Here is a 22,256-nt window from a genome sequence, read left to right as displayed (position 1 = left end):
GAATAATTTAAGAGTTCCTCTGCATAACTTGTCCCACTAAATTCATGAATAGAGACTCATCTACTCATTCAGGAAACGGGTAATTCTTGAGTGCCTAGTCTGTACCAACCTCTCTTATAAACATTAAATAATATGGGCTTTTGAGCCAACCTTTAAATATAAGGTCAGTGAAAAAAGGAAAATTAAAGAGAGGCCAACAACTGAGAATCATAGTGAGAATATTACTGAAATAAAGTTATCAAAAATAATCTAAACCTTCATTGGAGTTTTCAGAGTGTTTAGAGAAAACAAAGATGAGTACAGAGATATTACAACTAAGACACCCACCTTCAACCCTGAGGAAAGCATCTTGCAGAAGATTGCTGGCCGAATTTTTGCCTGGTTGGAGTTGTGCAATTCATCTCTTCAGTCACAAGAGGGAGCTGCTTCATCTCCAAGCTTAATTCCTTTCTGGGAGAAGAGAAGGTAAACTTATGTTTTCCATTGATCTTCCACAGAAAACAGGAAAAATGACATATTTCATCCTCTTTAGACCACTTGGATTTTATAATCTCTTGTTGAGTGTGTGTGGTCAAGGATTCAGGGCCATTAGCCTACTCGGCTGAGCCCTTTCCCTGTACCTCCCTAAGCACTTTCCCTCAGTTTCCCTTCCCTGATGATGCCTTACCTTCCCCATTCCTTATACTCTTTTGTCTTCCCTCCTCTAGCCTTCTCTACCACTCCCATCTCCTCCCCTTGATTGCTTTCCCTTCTCTCTTTTCTTTCTGCTCCAGCATCCCTGGTGCCCAGTACCCATAGCATGGGCATAGAGGAGATGAGTATTGAGGACGTTTGTTCTAGGAGGATGAGAGTGAACACCATGCATGCCATCAGTAACTCTATCAAGAAAAAAGGCATTGAGAAATGTCTCCTTAGATGACAGTAGATATATGACTCCAGGGGCCTTTGTAGGAAACCTGAGCTCCCAGAGGTTTAGCTTTTAGTCTCAAGGTTATTAATCTTTCCTGTCCCCTTGAGCACATCACTGCCTACTTTTGAATCTCACATGCATTTTCTGGAATGTGGATGGGAATTTTCATCTCCTTACAGCACAGAGCTGAGTACAGTTTTCTGAGATTAAAGGACCCTTTCCACTGGCTCCACGGAACATCAACCAGTTTCTTTGGTACATTGAGGAAGAAATGATGGAAGAAAGCTTCTGGATATACACATGCTATTGATTGATTTTCCTTATCCAGAGCCAGACTTTAAACCTCACAAATAGTTGCAGTGGGCACCCTGTGAGTTGGGGATGTCTGGTTGATAGTCGCACCTTCTTACTGAGGACGTGACTAAAGCAGGGGAGGAAGAAAGAACTGCTCTCTCATTGGCTGACAAGGTCCTGGCAACAACACAGTGGTAGCTGCACTCCTTGCCAGTCTGTACTAGTAGCTGTTGCTTCTGTTCTCTGGAACCTTTTTAAGCCTAAGATCAGACACAAAGACTGAGCTCTGGGCCCATGATCCTAGTTTGTCCTTGAAATATGAGGCTGGTGAGTGGAGTAACTGTGTTTCTGACCTTGGGTAAGTGTTCTGTGTCTACCAAGGGATGGCTTTGAGGCCAAGAGACTTTGAAGGGTTAACTGTTCTCTACTCCTCTCCCTGTGCTTTATCCAGCGTGTTATGAATGGAAATGAGAACTGATCTATGCATTTGTCTAGGAAGCACAAACTTCCACATGATTAAAACATAGGCTTGATCTCAAAAGAGACCTTAGCAATATCTAGGTTATAAGAAATCTCTGGGTTTATTGAGCCAAGGACCCACGGAACAGAGCCTATGGAGTCTCTGATTCTTGGCATGTATCTTTGGTCTCCACAATGAACACTGATGATATTTTTGTGTTCTAGCAGGACATAAATAAATACACTGGACTATGGGGTAGGGCCAGAGAGTTGTGGGAGTGTTGTGTCCTTGATCCACAGAATTACATTGATTTGTGGTCGGGAGCTAATTTGATTTTCTTTACTCTTCAGGGACTGTGATTAATGCTAAGACCACCCAGCCCAACTCCATGGATTATGCTGAAGGAGAAGATGTAAACCTGCCTTGTAACCACTCTACCATCAGTAGAAATGAGTATATACATTGGTATCGGCAAAATCCCAGTCAGAGTCCACAGTATATAATTCATGGCTTACAAAACACTGTGAACAACAGCATGGCCTCTCTGATCATAGCAACAGACAGAAAGTCGAGTACCTTGACTCTGCCCCAGGTCACCCTGGGAGACACTGCTGTGTACTACTGCATCGTGAGAGGGGCACATTGGGACAGATGGGGCAGCACCGGTGCAATATCTCCCTGGTGGTGGTGGTGGGGGGTGGGGAGGCAGCAGCCATGGAGAGCAAATCTAGGACCATCTAGAAGGAGAGTCAGAAAGCAATAAGAAAGGAAGAAAATGAAGAGAAGGAGAAAGGGAGAAGAGGGATAAGGAAAAGAAGAAAGACAGGATGAAGGGAGAGAGGACAGGGAATAAGCACTTAATTTGTGGATGTGGCTGAGAGGAGTTATGGGGAGACTAAGAATCATAATTCTAACATAGCAGTAAAATGAAGAGGTATTAATAATTTGTCATGGCTCCTCTTCATGTCAATAAAATGTGGTTTTCAGGGTGTTAGTCTCAATATAAAGGGTGAGGAAAATAAAAGTAATTCTACTTGTCCCAAAGATTTCTTTTATTTGGACCCAGGGGCAAGTCCAAACTCTGAAACACATACTATTATAGTTGTTTCACTTACCAGAAACAAATTACCCTTTCCCTGAGAAAAATCTGAATGATTTTTTTGTTGCTAATCTAGAGCATGCGTATTTGTGAGAAAGAAAATTTTCTTTTGGAAAGAAATAAAAATTGTGAATATTAATTTATTTTTATTTGTTTAGAAGTCCTGCATCTCTAAACAGTTTTCATCATTTTTTGATATTCCCTAAGGAACACACAGATCCATCTCATCATAAAATGTTCAGGCAGAGCAGAAGTGAAAGCCCATGGCTGTGTCTCCATCATCTCCCCCAGCTCCCTCTGTCCCTCTCAGAGAAACCAGTTCTGATAGTTTAAGACGTATCATGCCAGCCTGTTTTCTTTCAATTGTATATATATATATCTTCGCATATAACTTGATGCAACTACATACACATTTACACACACACACACATACACACACACAAACAATTTGCCATGTAAACTGGATTTATTTGAATTTTTTGTGACTTGCCTTTTGATTTTCATTCAATCAGGTGTCCTGGAGATATTTCTACCATAGAAAAAAGCAGAGAAGTTCATTTCATTCTTTTTGATGCCTATTTAGAACTTTGAAACTTTCCATCATTTGATTAATTACTTTTCTATTGATGCAAATTTTTTCTATTCCTTTGCTGTCATAAAGAGTATTGTCTTATACATCTTTGTAGATTCATTTTTGTATGAAAGTGTCTGTTTTAATGAGATTTCTGAAATTGGAATTGCTATGTCAAAGGAAAGGTGCATTTAAAATTTTTGGAGAAAGTGACACTTTTCCCTGGTTTTAAATAATTATACTCCAACCCACAGTAAATGAGAAGGCTTGCTTTATATCTTTGCACAAATTGGGAATTACTAGTATTTTTTATTTTAACAATCCTAATTTATCTTTGTGCAACTTTATCTATATGCATCTTCCTGATTTCTAGTGTTTTGAGCAATTTTTTTCTCCATACATTGGCACCTGTCGTTCAAGTTTGGTCACGTGACTATTCCTACATTTTGACCATTTTTCTGCTAGGTTATTTTTCTTTTTCTTTGTAGGAATTATTTCTATATCTTAGATAGTTTTTTGCTTTTATATTTGTTTGAATATTTTATTCTAACACACTACCTTTTGTTTTGTTTATTTTTTAGTGTGGTTGTTTTTAATTTTTACATTGTCAAATCTATCAGGTATTTATTTTTTTTTGGCTTCAAATGTTAGTATCTTTTTGGAAATCCCTAATTATATTATATCTTTTAATCTTCATTACCATTTGGTGAAGAATTATTCTGAGATTTATGTTACATATTAGAAAATTAAGCCTCAAAGAGGTTTAAAAAGTTGCCAATATTCACAGTCTTAATAAGCGTTAGCATCAACTTTTTAACTTATTTTTAAATCTGAAACTGTCAAGCTCCAAAACCTGAGCGTATGTTGTTCAATCTTGCCTTACTGGAAGCAACAATAAGAAGGAAACATCCAAATAATGAATCAAATGGAAGTCAGTGGAATGGATCATAGTACCCATCCCAGAAGGTGATACACATTTTAGAGCAAAATGTCATAATGTTAGAGTAGGAATCATGAGTTATGAGTTGAGAAAAGCAATGGTCTCTAATCCTATAAAGAGATAGTGCTAGCCCCCTAAATATTCAAATGGCAGCAGAAATACCTGTTGATTGTAGAGAGATTCTGAAGCATCCTTAGCTCTGTATTAGCCATGTATTTTCCCAAGCAGAAAGGCTAGAGAAGAAATTAGTACACAAGGCAGAGAAAACAGGAGAGAGGGGCTCTGATCCTTGATGTGAGTGGCGTTCAGGATATTCTTGGATCTTCACAAAGACTGAGAAGTTTGTCCTGATACATAAGATGTGTACACAAATGTAAATTGCTATGATTATCATACGTTGGAAATTGCTTGGATTCCATGAGAGAGAGATGAGGGAACAGATATTTGTACTCAAGTCTTAGAAAGTGCAGTGGGAGGGGCTAGTAGCAGTTTCTAAAGATTAGCATATTTCTTTCAAGATTCTTCCAGTTCCTTTCTTCACACTCATTTCCTCTTCCTCACAGGCTTTGATCTCACTTTCCCTTCCTTCTGTGGCCATCCTCTGCATCCCTATATTTGAAAACAAAGGTCTGAAACATATTTTTTTTTTTGGTCTGTTTTGTTTACTGACATATCCAAAGTAACTAGTACAGTACCTGACAAATAGTAGGTACTCAATAAATATTTACTGAATAAATAAATACTCATGACTGAAAATTTTAGTGACAAATGCTAGAGATACAATAAAATACCAGGGCCATGAGTTAGATCTTCTACAAAAATACAGGAAAGAGCTCAAGAATATCACATGCATATAGTAATGAAGGTAGGGATATATTTCAAAATCTCTATTTATTCCTATACTCATTAATTCTTTTCTTCCTATTTTCATTTCTTCTTTCCTCCCTCCTTCTCTCTTTTCCTTCCTTCCTTTATTCCTTTTTCCAATCATTCTTAGTAAAATAGGTCCCCCAAGTATTTTGTTAAACTCTTCCTGTGACATTTCAATTCATTCCAATTCAAAATTCTCTTTATTTGTGAAATTTTTCATAGATCCTGCCAACTGGCATAAATTTCTCTATTAATACATTGTGTTTGTCACAAGGTGGTTGACACCAGATATTTTGAAAGGTTAGAATGGCATTTAGCTAGAATCTTCTATAAAGCGGCAGGGGATTCTCCTAACTTTACAAAAAATGAAACAGAAAAAAACAAAGAAAGATATTTAGACATCAGTTGATACTCACAATCAATCCATTGCCACAACTACAAGCCAATGAAGGTGTAAAATGTACACATGTTATGCTCCCAGGAAACAGTGTTTGCCAACGCTAAAGTAGTTGACACATTAAAAAAAAACTTTTCTTATGTTCTTGTCTTTTTCATCCCTGTTCAGAAATAATCCTCTACCAATCAAAAAAATCATGTGGCTGTCTTCACACTGAATGTTTTCTGCTTTAAAATATGTTGTTAAATTTATCTTCATAAATTACAAGATTAATGGGTAGTTTTTAACAGAACCATCATTAGTTCTACCACTAGTTTGACCATTAGAGATTTACCATTAGTAAATGATCTCACAAGAAAATAACAAGAGTTAAGAACTCTGAGCTCCGTTGGCACATTGTACCTTTTGATTTTTGCTTGACTTTTACTTCCTACAAATAATACAGATTGAATCAGGAAGAGACTGTTAGCAGTGCACACTGAGGATTCTAATTTCCCACAAACTCCGCCTGTTAAGCACGTCTGAGAGATTGATTCTAAAGTTAGGAGAATATCTGATTCGTTCCATCAGAATTGCATGAAATGGCTAACATGCTAAATGATTTTCAAATTAACTTGCCACCAGAAGTACATGGGAGATGAGAATTTTGTGAGAAACCAAATAACAAATGTACACACATACGGCTCATGGAAAAGAAAATATCCTGAGCACAAGGAGGAGGAGAACACTTCTGAAAATTTATTTTACTGATTAGAACAAAGTTAAGAAAACTGCATCATCAATGTAAGAAATAAGTGGTGACTATAAAACATAAAGCAAAAATCTAAAAATAGAGAAAAAGCTGAAATAGAAGAATAAGATGAGCAGATGGAGATAGGTGGTAAAATAAAATTTTGTGATAAAATTTATACTGAACAGTATTACAATAAAAATTGAAAAAAACATTTGCACTATTTGCCATGGGTAAAGGATAGTATTTTCAACAAATGGTGTTCAATAATTTGTCATATGGAAAACGTATATCTTGGCCTTTACTTCAGATAGAGTGCAGATGTGAATGTAAGAATAAAATACAAAGCTTGTAGAAGAAAATACAGAACTTTTTCATTACTTTGTGTTAGATAAATATTTCTTAAACAGAATACAAAAATATTTAAGCATCAAAATTAGCCTATATTAAAATTGGCACTAAAATTAAGTAATTTCAATAGTTAAAAGGATAGCCAGTGAATAGAAGATATTTGCAACAAATATTATTGTCAAAAGGCTCATTTTGTTTAAAAACATCCTGAAATCAATAAGAAAATAAGCAAACTGATAGAAAAGGCAAAAGTCTTAAGCAGATATTTCTCAAAATAATGTCCAATAAACATGTCATTTCTGTTAGGTACAGAAGCAGACGTAACTAATCTACACTGTTAGAAGTCAGGATGGTGTTACCCATGGGACAGTATCATCAAGGTCATAAAGGGAGCTCTGGCGTGTTGTTAAGGTTCTGTTTTTTGATCTAGATGTTGATTATAAGGGTGTGTCAATTCTGTGAAAATTTATCAGGCTATACACTTACAATATATTACACTTTCTTATATGTATGTTATACTCCAATAAAATCGTTAAAATGAAACAGTGGCCTCATATTAATTATAAGGTGACATGTGAACTAAAATTAAAATTTCAGGTGTTTTCATTCTAGTTTTCCTTTTTGTGCCTGAAATATTTGAGTAAGAACACATTTGTTAAACAAGCATAACTTCAGACCATGGGTAAGCTCTGGCTCTGTTAAAAGACCATAGATGAAAATCAATGATGACATAAAGAAATGGAGAGACATCCCATGCGCATGGATTGGAATAATAAACATAGTTAACATGTCTATATTACCTAAAGCAATCTACAGAATCAATGCAATCCCAATCAGAATCCCAATGACATTCTTCACGGAAATAGAAAAAAGAATACTAAAACTCATATGGGGCAACAAAAGACCCTGAATAGCTAAAGCAATCCTAAGAAAAAAGAACAAAGCAGGAGGCATCACAATCCCTGACTTCAAAACATACTACAAAGCAATAGTAATCAAAACAGCATGGTACTGGTACAAAAACAGACACACAGATCAATGGAACAGAATTGAAAGTCCAGAAATAAAACCACACATATATGGACAGTTAATTTTTGACAAAGGAGCTAAGAACATACAATGGAGAAAGAAAAGTCTCTTCAACAAATGGTGTTGGGAAAACTGGACAGCCACATGCAAAAGAATGAAAGTGGACCATCTGCTATCGCCATTCACAAAAATTAACTCAAAATGGATCAAAGACCTGAAGGTGAGACCTGAAACTATAAAACTCATAGAAGAAAATATAGGCAACGCACTATTTGATATTGGTCATAAAGGAATCTTTTTAGATGACATGCCTACCCAGACTAGGGAAACTAAAGAGAAAATAAACAAGTGGAACTTTATCGGATTAAAGAGCTTCTACAAGACAAACGAAACCAGAATCAAGATGAACAGACGAACCCACCAGCTGGGAGAGAATATTTGCAAAACATACATCTGACGAGGGGTTGATCTCCATAAAATATAAAGAACTCACACAACTGAACAACAAAAAACAAACAACCCGATCAGAAAACGGGCAGAGGAAATGAACAGACACTTCTCCAAAGAAGATATACAGATGGCCAATAGGCACATGAAAAGATGTTCAACATCACTAATCATCAGGGAATTGCAAATCAAACAACACTAAGATATCACCTCATGCCTGTTAGAATGGCTATAATCACCAAGACAAAAAACAACAAATGTTGGAGAGGATGTGGAGAAACAGCAATCCTCATACACAGCTGGTGGGAATGCGAACTGATGCAGCCTCTATGGAAAACAGTATGGAGATTCCTCAAAGAATTAAAAATAGAGATGCCCTATGATCCAGCTATCCCACTACTGGGAATCTAGCCAACGAACCTGAAATCAACAATCCAAAGAGACTTATGCACCCCTATGTTCATTGCAGCCTTATTCACTATAGTCAAGAAGTGGAAGCAACATAAGTGTCCATTGACTCACAATTGGATCAAGAAAATGTGGTATATATATACAATGGAATACTACTCAGCCATAAAAAAAGACAAAATCGTCCCATTTGCAACAACATGGATGGGCCTGAAGGGTATTACATTAAGTGAAGTAAGCCAGAAAGAGAAAGACAAACACTGTATGATCTCACTCATATGTGGAATATAAACCAACACATGGACAGAGAAAACTGTTTTGTGGTTACCAGGGGCAATGGGAGTGGGGCGTGGGCACAAGGAGTGAAGGGAGACATACATATGGTGAAAATGTACAACTCAAAATTTCACAATGTTAAAAACTATTAAAACATCAATTAAAAAAATGAGGGAAAAAAAAGTTTCTCAAAAAAAAAAAAGACCATAGATGAGAAATATGATAATGGTCTTTTCCCTCTATCTGGGATACAAATGTAGGATTTTTGACCTTTGGTGCATAGTCCAAGGAGACTAGCTGTCAACATCTTGGATTATGAGGAAAAGTAAACAAATCTATTGAATAGGAAAGGAGGAACAATCTCTCAGGATACTTACATCTTATTGATCAGAACAGAGCATATGGTGACCCCAAGCTGCAAAAGTCTGGGAAGGTATTTCTATGTAGGAACATTACTAACTAAAAGAACATCAGGATGCTGTTAGTAAGGGTGAAGAAGTAAATCCACTCTCTGTAGATGACAAGTAGTACCTGCCACAGCCTTAAACATTCAAGGGCTCCCATAGCACTGTGGCATGTTATGTGGTCAATAAGATTTGTTAGCCAATATCTTTGCCATAATTAACATTACCCCATAATTCAGTGCATGGTTCCAGTTTGCTGTAATAGTGGGTAAGAGAGTTCATCTGGTCTTTGGATCTGGCAGGCTGGTGAAATGGAAGAGAGAGGAATGTGCTGATTGATGGCATTTATAAAAGATCTTTGGAATGATTGTATTAGACTCTGTATTAGATAAGGAAGCAAGAGAAGATAAGAGAGGGATGATGTTCAGAATGAAAGTAGAGGGGTCAGATACTTAAATTATCAGTAGACAAGAATGCAAGAAAGAAGATTCACAATAACCAAAATAAACATTCCAAAGTCTTCCGGCACATTACAGCCTCCATTGCAGAGACCCAGGCAATTATTTATAAGCAATGAGTGCAGTGATCGCGGGGCCCCAGGGATTGTGCTCCACGTGTGCCCTCCGCCACGTGAGCTTTGAATATGAGCGAGAGATACTCTTCTCTAGTGTTTCTGTGTATAAATAGAAGCGCATGAAGATTTTGTAATGTAATGTGTAATGTAATGTAGTGTATGCGAGCTGAATCCATCTGGATAGCCAGAATTGACTGATTTACGACACCTGCTGAGAGACTTGAGCACCAACTGGTCTTTCTGTGGCCGTGTTCCTCTGTGCTAGGACCCCTTGGAAGCACCTTCAGTCCTACCTGTGATTGACTCCTTCCAGAGAGAAATGATTCACTAAGGAATTTGACTCTGTTCTATTTTCTAAATTGATATAACTGCCTCTTATCTTCCCATGGAAATCTTTCCAAGTTGGCCTCTAGATGCCCATTCTACTGTAAACAAACATTCAACAGCCCCTGTGCAAACTCCTTCCACATGCCTTCACTAAAACCTGAGTCTGTTTGGAATAGTTTCTTTCTCTGGTGCTTGCTCCTTATTCCCCCTCATCTACAACACCTCAGATTTAGAGATAGGAAGAGCATTCTCCTCACCATCTCCCAAAAAACCCAGATTATGATCTGTGCACCTTTGACACTCAGGTCTTCCACCCCTACTTTTCCCTACCTCTTTTTCTCTACCATCTTTATAAACACTAGACACTCTCCTTTATGTATTAAAGACTTTAACACAGCTCAGAAGACTCCACTGTAACCTAAAATACCACGTAACTTAAATGTCCACGTGGACAATTCAGAGAGAATCCTGAACTCATCAACTTAAAGACCACTAATTAGAATCTCTTTAGCCATTAACTCCCATGGCCACACTTTAGAAAGATCGGATGATAATTCTCCAAGTTACATGCTGCTCCACCTCTGAAATCTTACATCCTGTCTAAAACCTCGCATCCTTAGATTCTTACACTCAGTTCCTTCTACAGCACTTGTTCTTTGATGATATATGATCATTTAGTCCCCTGATCCCTTTATTGTCATCTTACATCTCAGAGGCTTCCTATCTTTTATTTTGTTATCTAAACACCTAAACTCCGTGGTCTTACTTCAATCAGTCTTTAGCCATTAGTCTCATTCTTCTTTCCCCAGTTCTGTGTCCTGTCAGTGATTTTATTAATTCCCAATCATGGTTCAATATCTGCCTTCTTATAATGTATATTTTGTCTGTTAGGCAGAGTTCAAGATAATCACACAGGGGTGCAGACTGGTGTCTTTGAAACCTATTGTCATCATCAACACTAACTAGGCCCACAGTGTTGCCAGGAAAATATTCTTTGTCTCTATAATTATCTCCCATGGTCATTTCCTACAGGGACTGTTTCAAAAATTCTCACACTCCTCAGATTCCCTAACCCCAACCTCCTCCATTCACTCTCTCGGGAGGCACTTAATTTCTGTTCATAAGAACAAAAAAGATTCTATTAGAAATTAAAGATGTTTCAACTTTATGCCTTCACACACTGAAAAATTACTGAAATATACACCAATCTTTTCCTTCTTGATTCCAATAAAATTGGAAATAACTGTTCCTCCTTGTCCCAAAACTTGGTCCTTCTGCCTCTGGTCTGTATTCCAATCCTATCTGTCCTCACAGCTTTGATCCATTGCTTATATATCCTTCCAAAAGCATGTAAAATATATCCCAATCTTTATAAAGCCTACTATTACCACTTCAACATCCTTATCTAGTTAACACCATGTCTCTTTCCTCCCCTTCAGAGTCGAACCTCTGGAAAAAGATTTCTATAATCAGATTTTCTGTTCCTTGTCTCATCTGCATGCCTCATCCCACTGCAGTTTAGGTTCTGTTGAAAAAACTTAAATCATGATTTTTGTGCTGTTAAAAATCAATGGATACTTTCTAGTCATCATCTGACTAGATAGACATTTCTTCAGCATTTTCTCTGTTGGACATTCCTTCCTTCTTTAAACTTGTTTTCTCTTCTCTTTCAGGACACCAGTCATTTCTGATTTGTCACTTACCTTTCTGGACTGCTCATTGAGGTTTCTGTGATACTTTTCCCACTGCCCATCCATTTAGTGTTTGGGATCCTTGGGGATTGTCTTTAGTTTCTATTCTGTTCTGAATTTTGCTCTGAGTGTTTGTCTTGGTGAAATTACATCTGCTCTTAAAGGGTGGTACTATATCATAGATAACCTAGTGGGTGAGGAGCTGGGGTTGGAGTCTAACAGCATTAGTTCTAGTCCTTGTGTGTCCTTGGGCGAACTATTGAACTTGTTATTAAAGACTTGATTTCTTTTCTATTAAGTAAGGATAATATCTACTCTAAAGGGCTATAGTGTTAATTTATCAGTGGGTAATAATGTGGATTCTTAAATCATACTAATGGGACAAATTCCAGTTGTCACTTACTGGTAACCTTGGACAATTTACATCCTTCGTTTCATGCTTCAGTTTCCTTGTTTATAAAATGAGGATGATAATATGATTTACTTCATAGGATTAAATAATTCTACTTAATTCATAAGATTAAAAAATTTTCCTAATAAGTAGACCTCTGAAAACACTCTCTTCAGATGATAATGCTAAGAAATTCAAGCCTTGATGGGAATAGGAAGGAGATGGGGCACAAAAACATTAAGACTCCATTTGTTTCTATAATTGACCTCCAGAGGGGGATGTTGCATAAACTGGAAATATCTCCTCTATTAAAGTTCTACTTCAGTCGTATGAGCTTCTTGACTCACAGCTCACTGAGGGGCACGTTCTGAGCAGGCTCAATACCAGGAGCAGCCATTGTCAAGGAAGCATCTTTTTGTCTAAACAGCGATCTCTTGAGTCCCAGATTTTCCCAGTTGCAAGGACTCAGCATACTCTGGCACATTCCTTCCTGCTCCTCTAGGAAGATCTTCCAGAATATAGCTCTCTGCTTCTTCTCTGCCCAGCCATGTTCTCAATCACCATTCTGCTGCTTGGAATGTTCTTCACAGTGAGTAAGTAACGTGTATTCCATGCTCCTGTCTCCATAGAAGGAACATCGTTCCAACTGGAATCTGATTAGAGACAGTGTCTCATTACGGGTAAGTCTGACTGTCCTGGTCTCACTGACTCAGCATTGATGTTTCAGGAGGAACCAGAGCCCAGTCAGTGACCCAGCCTGATGACCACATCGCTGTCTCTGAAGGAGACCCTCTCGAGCTGAGGTGCAACTATTCCTATGGTGGGACTCTGTATCTCTTCTGGTACGTCCAGTACCCCAGCCAAGGCCTCCAGCTTCTCCTCAAGTACTTATCAGGGGCCACCCTGGTTAAAGGCATCAAAGGTTTCCAGGCTGAATTTAAGAAGAGTGAAACCTCCTTCCATCTGTGGAAACAATCAGCCCATTTGAGTGACTCGGCCGAGTACTTCTGTGCTCTGAGTGACACAGTGACTGAGACTGCAGGAGGAGCTGAACACAAACCTCCTGAGACATGAGTTTTCAGATACTCGAGGACACAGCCTGATCTGTTTTCAGCAAGGTCTCTCATGTGATGAAAGTGAGCAAGGTGGGGATGAGAGCCCTGGAGAATGCTTGGCTCCTGAGGATAAATAGGAACTTCAATATGTTCCTTCTTTTATACTGGGTCATGTTAAACAAGACCTAGTGCAGAAAAACTTGTATGGATATTCTCCTTCCACTTGGAGATACTGCATTCTAGAGGCTCAGGATTCTAATCTAATGTGGCCAATACTGACTTCTCATGTTTCACCTTCTGAACTCACCTCCAACATACTCCTCCCACTACCTTTTGCTTTTCAATTGACAGCACCTCCATTCTTTCAGTATCTCTGGTCATAACCTCAGAGTTATCTTTGACTCTTATTTTTCTCTCACTGTTTATGTCTATTAAATTAATAAAGAGAAACCTCATTAAATTTGGAGTCAAGAGGCAATGGGAGGGCTCTTCACATCCTGTGTCAATAGCAGAGCTCAAGAGGAAGAAGAAAGACTTCCTCTTTTTGACCAGTAAGAAGCTCAGCCAATGAGGCACTGTCACAACTCAGCCAATGAAAAGCCACTACACATCAAGCTCTCAATTCATCCAAGGGACTCTTTGCTTACAATGGCCCTCCCAACTTCCTCCTCCCCTCTATAAAAGAGTTTCTCTTCCCTTGCTGCTGAGGGTTCTGGCACGTGGCCCACCATGGTTGCAGACCCCGAATTGTAATTCTTTGCTAATCCTGAATAAACCCATTTTTGCTGGAGATTTAAGTGGACGTCTATTTGTTTAAGGTTAACACATCTAATCCGTCAAGAAATGCAGTTGGCTCTATCTTAAAAATTAACCCATAATCTAACAATTGCCACTATTTCCACTGCTACCTCTTTGGTCAAGTCACCCTCATCTCTCAAATGAATTACTCTGACACCCACTTTAAATATAATGACATAGATAGATTAAAAGTCAAAGTATGGAAAAAGATATCCATGCCAACACTAATCTGGAGAGGCTATATTAATGTCAGACAAATTAGGCTTCAGATAAATAAATATTACAGAAATAAAGCAGGATATTACATAATTATAAAAGAGTCAGTTTACTGAGAAGACATAACAATGTTAATGTATATGCACTTAACAACAAAGCTTCAAAATGCTTGAAGGTAAAACTGTTAAAACTGAAAAGAAAAATAAACAAATCTGCCATTGCATTTGGAGGCCTTAACCCTTTGTGCTCAATAAGTAATAAATAAGTAGTCAGAAATCAGCAAGAAAATAGAAGACTTGCACAACACTATCAACCAATATGAACTTATTGATATTTATGGAACACTTCACTAAACAACAACTGAAAGAACAGACAGCAATGCTTAGAAGGAAATTGATAACAGTAAATGTTTGCATTAGAAAAAGAAAAAAGTTTCTAATCAATAATCTGATCTCCTTCTTGGGTGTGTCTCAGGTGATGGTGTTGTACATAGAAAAGAAAAATCTCAGCAATCCAGGAAACTCTAGTCTGTATTGAGTTCAGGCAAACTAGAGCAGTTTCTGCTATTACTGCACCAGGTATCCAGCTAGAAAATGTTGTGCCTTTTACAACTTATGTTGCTTTCCTGTGCTCAGTGATTAAATGGAGATCACTTCTACTCACATCAGATGCTACAATTCTGGAGCAGGTGATGAGCCTTCCTGTTACAGTAATGATCTCAGAGAGGGTACAGGAAAACTTTATTCCTTTATCATTTTGAAAATGACCAGTTATGAAGATGATCTGCCACAAAATGAGTGCTGTTATACACATGATGAATTAGAACAGAACATTATGGGGTACCCTACAATACGTCTACATATTTTCACCCAAGGTGGGACATCACTAACTCACATAGAGCTATGTCACTGTGCCTTCCCTTAGCCTTTGACGGGACAGGCGCAAGAATATCCGAGTCATGTGGTGGGTCAAGTCTAGAAACAAATAAGGCTGAGAGGGGAAACCATGACTCAGGCTAGGCCCCAAGTTAGCTGGGACAAGCATCCTTGGAGCCCATAGGTGCAGAATGGAGTGGACGTGAGGAGTACGTAGCCATTCTCCATTGCGATGTGCCCACTCTTCTCTTTACTTTTTGCTGGATGTGTTCAGTATAACAGCATAACAACATGCTGGCATCTCATTTAATTGTCAGAAGCATTATAGAACATGACAAAATAAAAAAAAATAAGCTTTTATGTATTATATTTGGTATATAAGAGTTTGAAAATCAATATTTTTTCTGTGGGTGTATATGGGGTATATGGGAACTCTCTATACTTTCTGCTCAATTTTTCTGTAAACCTAAAAAATAACCTGCTCTAAAAAAATAAAGTCTATTAGCTTTTAAAATATTGGTTTTTATGTAGAAGCTACAAAGAAAACAGAAAAGTCAATTCTACAAGCTCCATCTCATGGAGAATCTTTAGTATGAGCAGCTCAAATCATTTCCTACTTTCCTGCCCTGTCTACCCTCTTCAACTTTTTTTCTTGGTGCTTCATAGTTGTGTATTTACTATGCAGCATGTATTATGCAAGACTATTGGCAGATATATGTAATTCAATTATAATCAAAACATGGAAAGTAGAAATAATCCCTGTTAAGTAAAGCAGTATTATAAGCCATCTAAGAAGGTAAGTTTATAGATTGGATAGACATGTGTCCAGTTTTCAAGTCGGCCATCAATTGAACTACAGTAAAAAAGTTAATAAACATTTTAAACCTCAGTGTTATCATCTGTATCCTGGGATAATAATAATAATAATCCCTTCAGAAGTTGTTCTAATGATCAAATAAGAAAATATCTATCAAGGGCTTAACTCATATTCTACCACAGTATAAACACAATAAATTCTTATAGATTAAAAATTGGAGGCCCAGAAAACACAATGATTTTGTCCATGATCACACATCTAGTACATTATAGAGAGTAACCTGCATTCTGAATATCCCTGGATTTAAATTCAAGCCAGGTATTTTCAATTTACAATACCACTGGTGAATTATCTTGCACACATGTATTGGGAGCAAAGAATGGGCAGGGTGGAAGAAGGTAGAGGGGAAGGGAGATAGAGGGGAGAAAAACTTTGAAACAATACAATACGTATCATCTGTTCAGATGTCTAGTCACATAGACAGATATTCTTCTGATCCTGTTGAATACTGGGCAACAGACTTAATGGAGAGAATCTGGCATAACCTTCTCTAACCTTGATTAATTTGTTGTCCTAGATCTAGTCCACATCTCTCTAAGGTTGTAAACATCATGTTCTTTACAGCTATTTCTCCTTGCGCTCATGAAATAGAATATCATTTCTCTCTGTCCTGACACAGCGCTGATTAGTAACTGGGGTCGTAACACGTTTTCTTCTGCTACGACAACAACTACGTGCAAAGTTTTGTCTTTCTTCTCAAGACTGTATGGAAGGCAATAGGTAAGAGAGGAGATGAAGATAGATTTTCTCCATTATTCAATGGGTGAGAGTCTGGATAAGCGAAGTGAGACACTGGCAGTTTACTTGCCCATCTCTCCTGTATTGTGTGAGCTTCAGTTCATTAAATCCTCAGTCTATAACAGCTCCTCGAGACTTTTATCTATCCCACTGTCACTTTCAATAGCAGCAGGCTCTTTCCTGGCCGATCTTAATATGCGAATTAGAAAGGAACTGATGTGTGCGCCGATTCATGGAGTCAGGCCAGAAAGAATTCTGTAAAAAAATTCAGTGGTAGAGGCAAAAGTCAGAATGGGATGTTCAGCTGAGCTGGGAGATACTAAGCAGGAAAGGGTAACAGAGCCTGAATGCCCACACATGGCCTTACTTCTGTGCTGAGCCTCTGTGACTGCAGGTACAAAAGATAACACAGGAGGTCCTAAGGAAAGATGGTCTGAATTGGGCATTGGAGACCTAGAGGTGCCGTCAGAACATTCCACGTTTCTTCCAAAAGTCGCTTCCTCAATATGTGACTCCCTGAAACTCCTCTGAGCTGAACAAAGAATTCACGGAAGGTGTGAGTCTTTCCCTCCTTATGTCTTCCATAAGCAGGGCCAGCTTTTAGGGTATGTGTCATCTGGGATCACAGATTCCATCAGGACAAGTCCTAGTACCCAGTGCAGCTTCCATTTTGGTTGAGTGTGAAGCCAGGCCCCAGCTTTGCTCCTCTGCTGGGGATGAACGTTCACTGAGGCTCTGCAGTAACTCTGTGCTTAGTTCTCTAGTCCTGGAGCAGCACGCACATCCCAGCCTCTCACTGCAGTCACCTGGGGTCCACCTACAGCCGCAGCTCAGCAGCTAATAAAAGCATAGTCTAGGACTGATAGCTTCCCTGACAAAGACTGGATTTTCTGACTCAATGATACAAGAATCTGTAACAAATGACATGGCCTCTATGTCAATTGTCACAGACAGAAAGTCCAGCAACCCGAACCTGCCCACGGTGAACCTGCGAGATGACTGTGCTCTGAGAGACACACAGAGCGACAGGTGAGGCTGCTCCTGTGCCATAGCTCCAGGACATAGAGAGGACGCAGCCTGGGAAGGCAGTTGAGGGAAATACACACAAAACACTTTCCCAAGGTCAGAATGCTTTCTCTCTTTGACAAGGAAACCCAGTTGGGACATGCTTCCTTGGTCAAGTGACTGGGTAATAATGATAATGATGATGATGTTAAAATCTATCATTTAACGTCACTTTCATTAAGAATAAAGAAAAAACAAAATAAGTTAAGAGAGTGTGCAACTCAAGCAATTAGAAGAAAAACACGAGAAACCTAAGGAAAGTATGGAAATGGTATTAATAAATGTGCAAGCATAACTTGATGAGACAGAAAAATAGAATTGAAGAGTAATTTTTAAAAAATTGGATCTTGAAAAAAGTAAATAAATCAAAAGAAGGGAAGACACAAATAAACTTCATTTAAAATGAAAAAATGGTAGATAATCAAAGATATGGAAAAAAAATAATTTTTCATAAAGTATCACTTTTAGCATTTAAATAAATTTTAAAACCTTAAAATGATGGAAAAGTATATATATACATATCTGTGTGTGTGTATATTTTTTATGTATATATAAATATAGTTTGCTACTATCTTGCTATGTTAATTTATGTTTCCTTTCTCCTTGCGAGTTTCTCCTTCCTTTTCTTCAAGCAGGTGGTGTCTCTGTGCTTCAGCACGTTAATGATCATGTCTGGCAAGAAAGCTATGTTTGCCTAGAGGCTTTCTGGCTCATTTTAAAAAATTTAAATTAATTCAGGAAAGTATAGGGTTTATGGAAGTGACAGATTAGAAGAGGGTTTGTGGTAGGAAATAGGAGGGGAAAGTGGCTTTTCCAGGAGAGAAGAGCATGGTCTGCTGGTCCTAGAGCAGCGGGGGTCAGGTTGCTGTTTCTTGATAATTTTCTAAGAACTGGTAAGACCTAGCATGAGAAGGCTATTTGTTAACTTTAGGAAGAGTTTCCAGCCTTGGAAAAGATTCTTGGGGCCCCACAAACCTGAAAAACAGAAGCCTTCTGCTTGGAATACCCCTAACGGAAATAGTTTACAGTACATGGGATAGTATTTTTAACACTTATGAATCTCCCGCAGGAAGGTCATGTGTGTGTTTCCACCCACAGACCTCAGTGACACCATTTATAGTTAAACTGGGTGTGTGAATGATTACTGGGCAGAGTGGAGCTTGTCTCTGATTCTCTTCACAACCACACACACGATTCTGTGTCTTGAAGTATAAGATCTCAACAAATCTAAACTTTAGAGCATCTTAGGCTTGGATACTTGACCAGGACAAATAGAGAAGACCCTGGAGTCCTCAGCTCAGATCTTGTGGCTGCACCCTGGATGTGAGCACAGAAGCTGTCAAAGACTTTTCCCGACAGGCTAAAGGATATAGCACGGTCATGTTCATTTGGGGTTATCCAGCGTTCCCCATAAGAAGGATGTTAAAACGATGCAAATTCTGTAGTGAGATCAGACTAATGTGTCTTATGTTGTCTTGCCCATCAACAGGGAGCAGTTATTGATCCCTGCATGCCAAAGCGGGGAGGGAGAGGAAAGTTCTTACTTCTGTTTCTTTTTGTGATTTAGCAGGTATAAGCAGACTCCCAGGAAGGCCTGTCAATATCCCGTTTGTAATACATTTAAATTGCAATGAAAAGGAAGAGAGAAACCAGGAGTTACGCTTACAAATAAGGAGGTTCAGAGCTTCCTCCACATTTCAGTCTCCCAGCCTGAGGCTCAACCATCTGCCTCTGTGTTCTGTGTACTTTCGGCACCTGCAGCCTGTCCCCAGTCCTGCTACTGGGGTTGTGACACTCAGCATCACGGCAGAAAACTTGTCCTCAACAGGTATTTTGGAAAAGCAACCTCAGTGAATCAAATATTTTAATAGTCTGGAAAAATTATCTCAAAATGCTAATACATATCATTCAATAATATGGCTGTACCTTAATATGAACTGTTATCAGCTTCTCTTCCTGTGTATCAGGCACGTCAGTAACTCAATCTATCCTCTCTCTTTTTGATATTATATAATATGACACTGTAGGTCACTCAAGCCTATACACTGAGTTGTAATAGTGGCTTTTCATAGTTTCCTATCCTCTAAATGTTGGTGGTATTACCTTATTTCCTGCCCCTGCATGAACGGGGTCTGCAATGTGAGTATTCCTCACTTACACACACACACACACACACACGCAGATTTAGGCCTAAATCTGAATAACTCCTATTAGTAAATGCAGTGCTGATCTCTCTAATTTATGGTTACTTGTGTTCTAATTTCTTCCATTTCATCAACAAGGACATTTCTTTCTTTGTCCTATCTCACCGTTTCCTTTTTCTGCCTCTCTGTGGTGCCTCAAAATGAGCAGGCAAGAGGAAACTGACTTCTAACTCTGGTCTGTCCATCCCTCCTGTGTGATCTTAGACAGACTTCCACCTCTATCATGTGAGGACAGTTTTGCCTACTCTACCTCTCACAGGGTTGTTCAAAAATATCTTCTATTTACTAAATAATATGAAACTAATAAAGAATTATATAGATAATGGGATGAGCCTCATTGTATGGGTGAAGTAAAATGTAGAGTATTTCTGAAACGGATTAAATACTAAATTGCAACATAGTCAGAGGTTGCTAAAGATGTACATTTGTTCATATAAAACAGACTTGGAGAGAGTTGCTTTGATGACTTAACCAGGAACACAGGCCAGTTAGTTAATTTATAGCACCTGTGAACATCCAAGGACGTTAAACTCTAGATTTCAAAATTAAGCTCTAGCTCTTTGCACTGTAGTTATCCTAAAAATTTTAGGATTATGTAAAGCAACTCATTGATTTGAATAAGTTGAATAAAATAAAAGATGTTTTCCTTGGCATGAGAAGATGCAATCTCAGCCTTGGGTAAACGGAGATAGAACAGATTTTCCTAGGCAGAAGTTGAGGAGATAAAAACACAAGATGTCCCCAGCATCCACATTACAGACATGAGGGACTAAGAAATATCTCAGTGGTTGGGTTGAGGAAGTGGGTTAAGGAAAGAATATCCACAGCTACGTGAAGGGGAAGTGTACATTAGAATATCTATAAAACTCCAGGTAGATATAATAGGTGAGTACCTATGATTCTCTCTGGGATCCACCACCCAGCTTGGATGCATATTTATTCCCCACAATTAGCACAGTGATCTGGGACTGTTACTATACCACTTTTACTTCACAACTTCTTAAAGTTTTATGTGGATCACCTGGGGATCTTGTTAAACTACAGATTATGATTCAGTAGGGCTTGAAAGTCTGCATTTTTAACAAGCTCCCAGTTGATATTGATGCTACTGGTCTTCCAGCCTCTCACAGTAAGGTTTATACTATCTGAGAAGCAGTATCCTAAGGTGGTTAAGTTTGTGCATTCTTTTGCTGCACTGTCTGGATTTGAAGCCTGGTTCTGCCTCATACTACCTAAATGATCTTGGGAAGGTTAATTAACCTCTCCGGGACTCAATTTCTTCATCTGAAAAAAATGGGAATAATATTAGCTACCTCTCAGTGTTATTGGGAGGATTAAATGAGTTGATTTATTTAAAGTGTTTAGAAGAGTTTATAGCACTGCTAGTTGTATATACAGTTTATCAAGTTTACCAAATCAAAAATATCCATTTTGGTATGGAGATTCCTCAAAGAATTAAAAATAGAGATGCCCTATGATCCAGCTATCCCACTACTGAGAATCTATCCAAAGAATCTAAAATCAACAATCCAAAGAGGCTTATGCACCCCTATGTTCATTGCAGCATTATTCACTGTAGCCAAGAAGTGGAAGCAACCTAAGTGTCCCTTGACTGATGATTGGATCAAGAAAATGTGGTATATATACACAATGGATTAGTACTCAGCCATAAAAAAAGACAAAATCATCCCATTTACAACAACATGGATGGTTCTGGAGGGTATTATGTTAAGTGAAGGAAGCCAGAAAGAGAAAGACAAACACTGTATGATCTCATTCCTATGTGGAATATAAACCAACACATGGACAGAGAAAACTGTATTGTGGTTACCAGGGGCAATGGGGGTGGAGGGTGGGCACAAGGGGTGAAGGGAGACATATATATGGTGATGGACAAACAAAAATGTACAACCCAAAATTTCACAGTTAAAAACTATTAAAACATCATCCATAAAAAAAATATCCGTTTTGACCTAGTTGGGTACTTTGTATACCAGTTGATTAAAGAGGGAAAAGGTGACTAATTGGACTTTGTGTATTTGTCCCACCTCTTCACATAACCCTTGTCACAGGGCAGGACACTCACACAGTCTGAGTGTTTTTCCCTTAGGATGAATGTGGCTGATGATGGTGATGTGTTCTTGGATTTTTCTGGATAAGGACACAGCTGGGCCTTTTGCTAAGTGCCTGTTGAGGAGAAATGGGAGGAATAGAGATGAATAACCTAGATAAGGAATCATCTATATGTTGATTGAGACA

At 38.4% G+C, this 22,256-nt stretch overlaps 2 gene segments (V, D, J or C); both read left to right on the top strand.

The window, feature by feature from the left end:
- Positions 1 to 1,441: 1,441 nt before the first annotated feature.
- LOC131405503 (T cell receptor alpha variable 26-1-like) lies at positions 1,442 to 2,427 on the top strand. The segment is given in 2 exon segments: positions 1,442 to 1,562; positions 2,015 to 2,427. Coding segments are annotated over 2 exon segments (453 nt in total).
- Positions 2,428 to 12,537: 10,110 nt separating this feature from the next.
- LOC131405502 (T cell receptor alpha variable 8-4-like) lies at positions 12,538 to 13,243 on the top strand. The segment is given in 2 exon segments: positions 12,538 to 12,762; positions 12,897 to 13,243. Coding segments are annotated over 2 exon segments (393 nt in total).
- The last annotated feature ends 9,013 nt before the right edge of the window (positions 13,244 to 22,256 follow it).

This window comes from Diceros bicornis, chromosome 5 (genome assembly GCF_020826845.1).
Source record: "Diceros bicornis minor isolate mBicDic1 chromosome 5, mDicBic1.mat.cur, whole genome shotgun sequence".
Taxonomy (NCBI): Eukaryota; Metazoa; Chordata; class Mammalia; order Perissodactyla; family Rhinocerotidae; genus Diceros; species Diceros bicornis.
The sequence above is the reverse complement of the archived record's forward strand: the minus strand, read 5'-3'. Positions and strand labels throughout refer to the sequence as shown.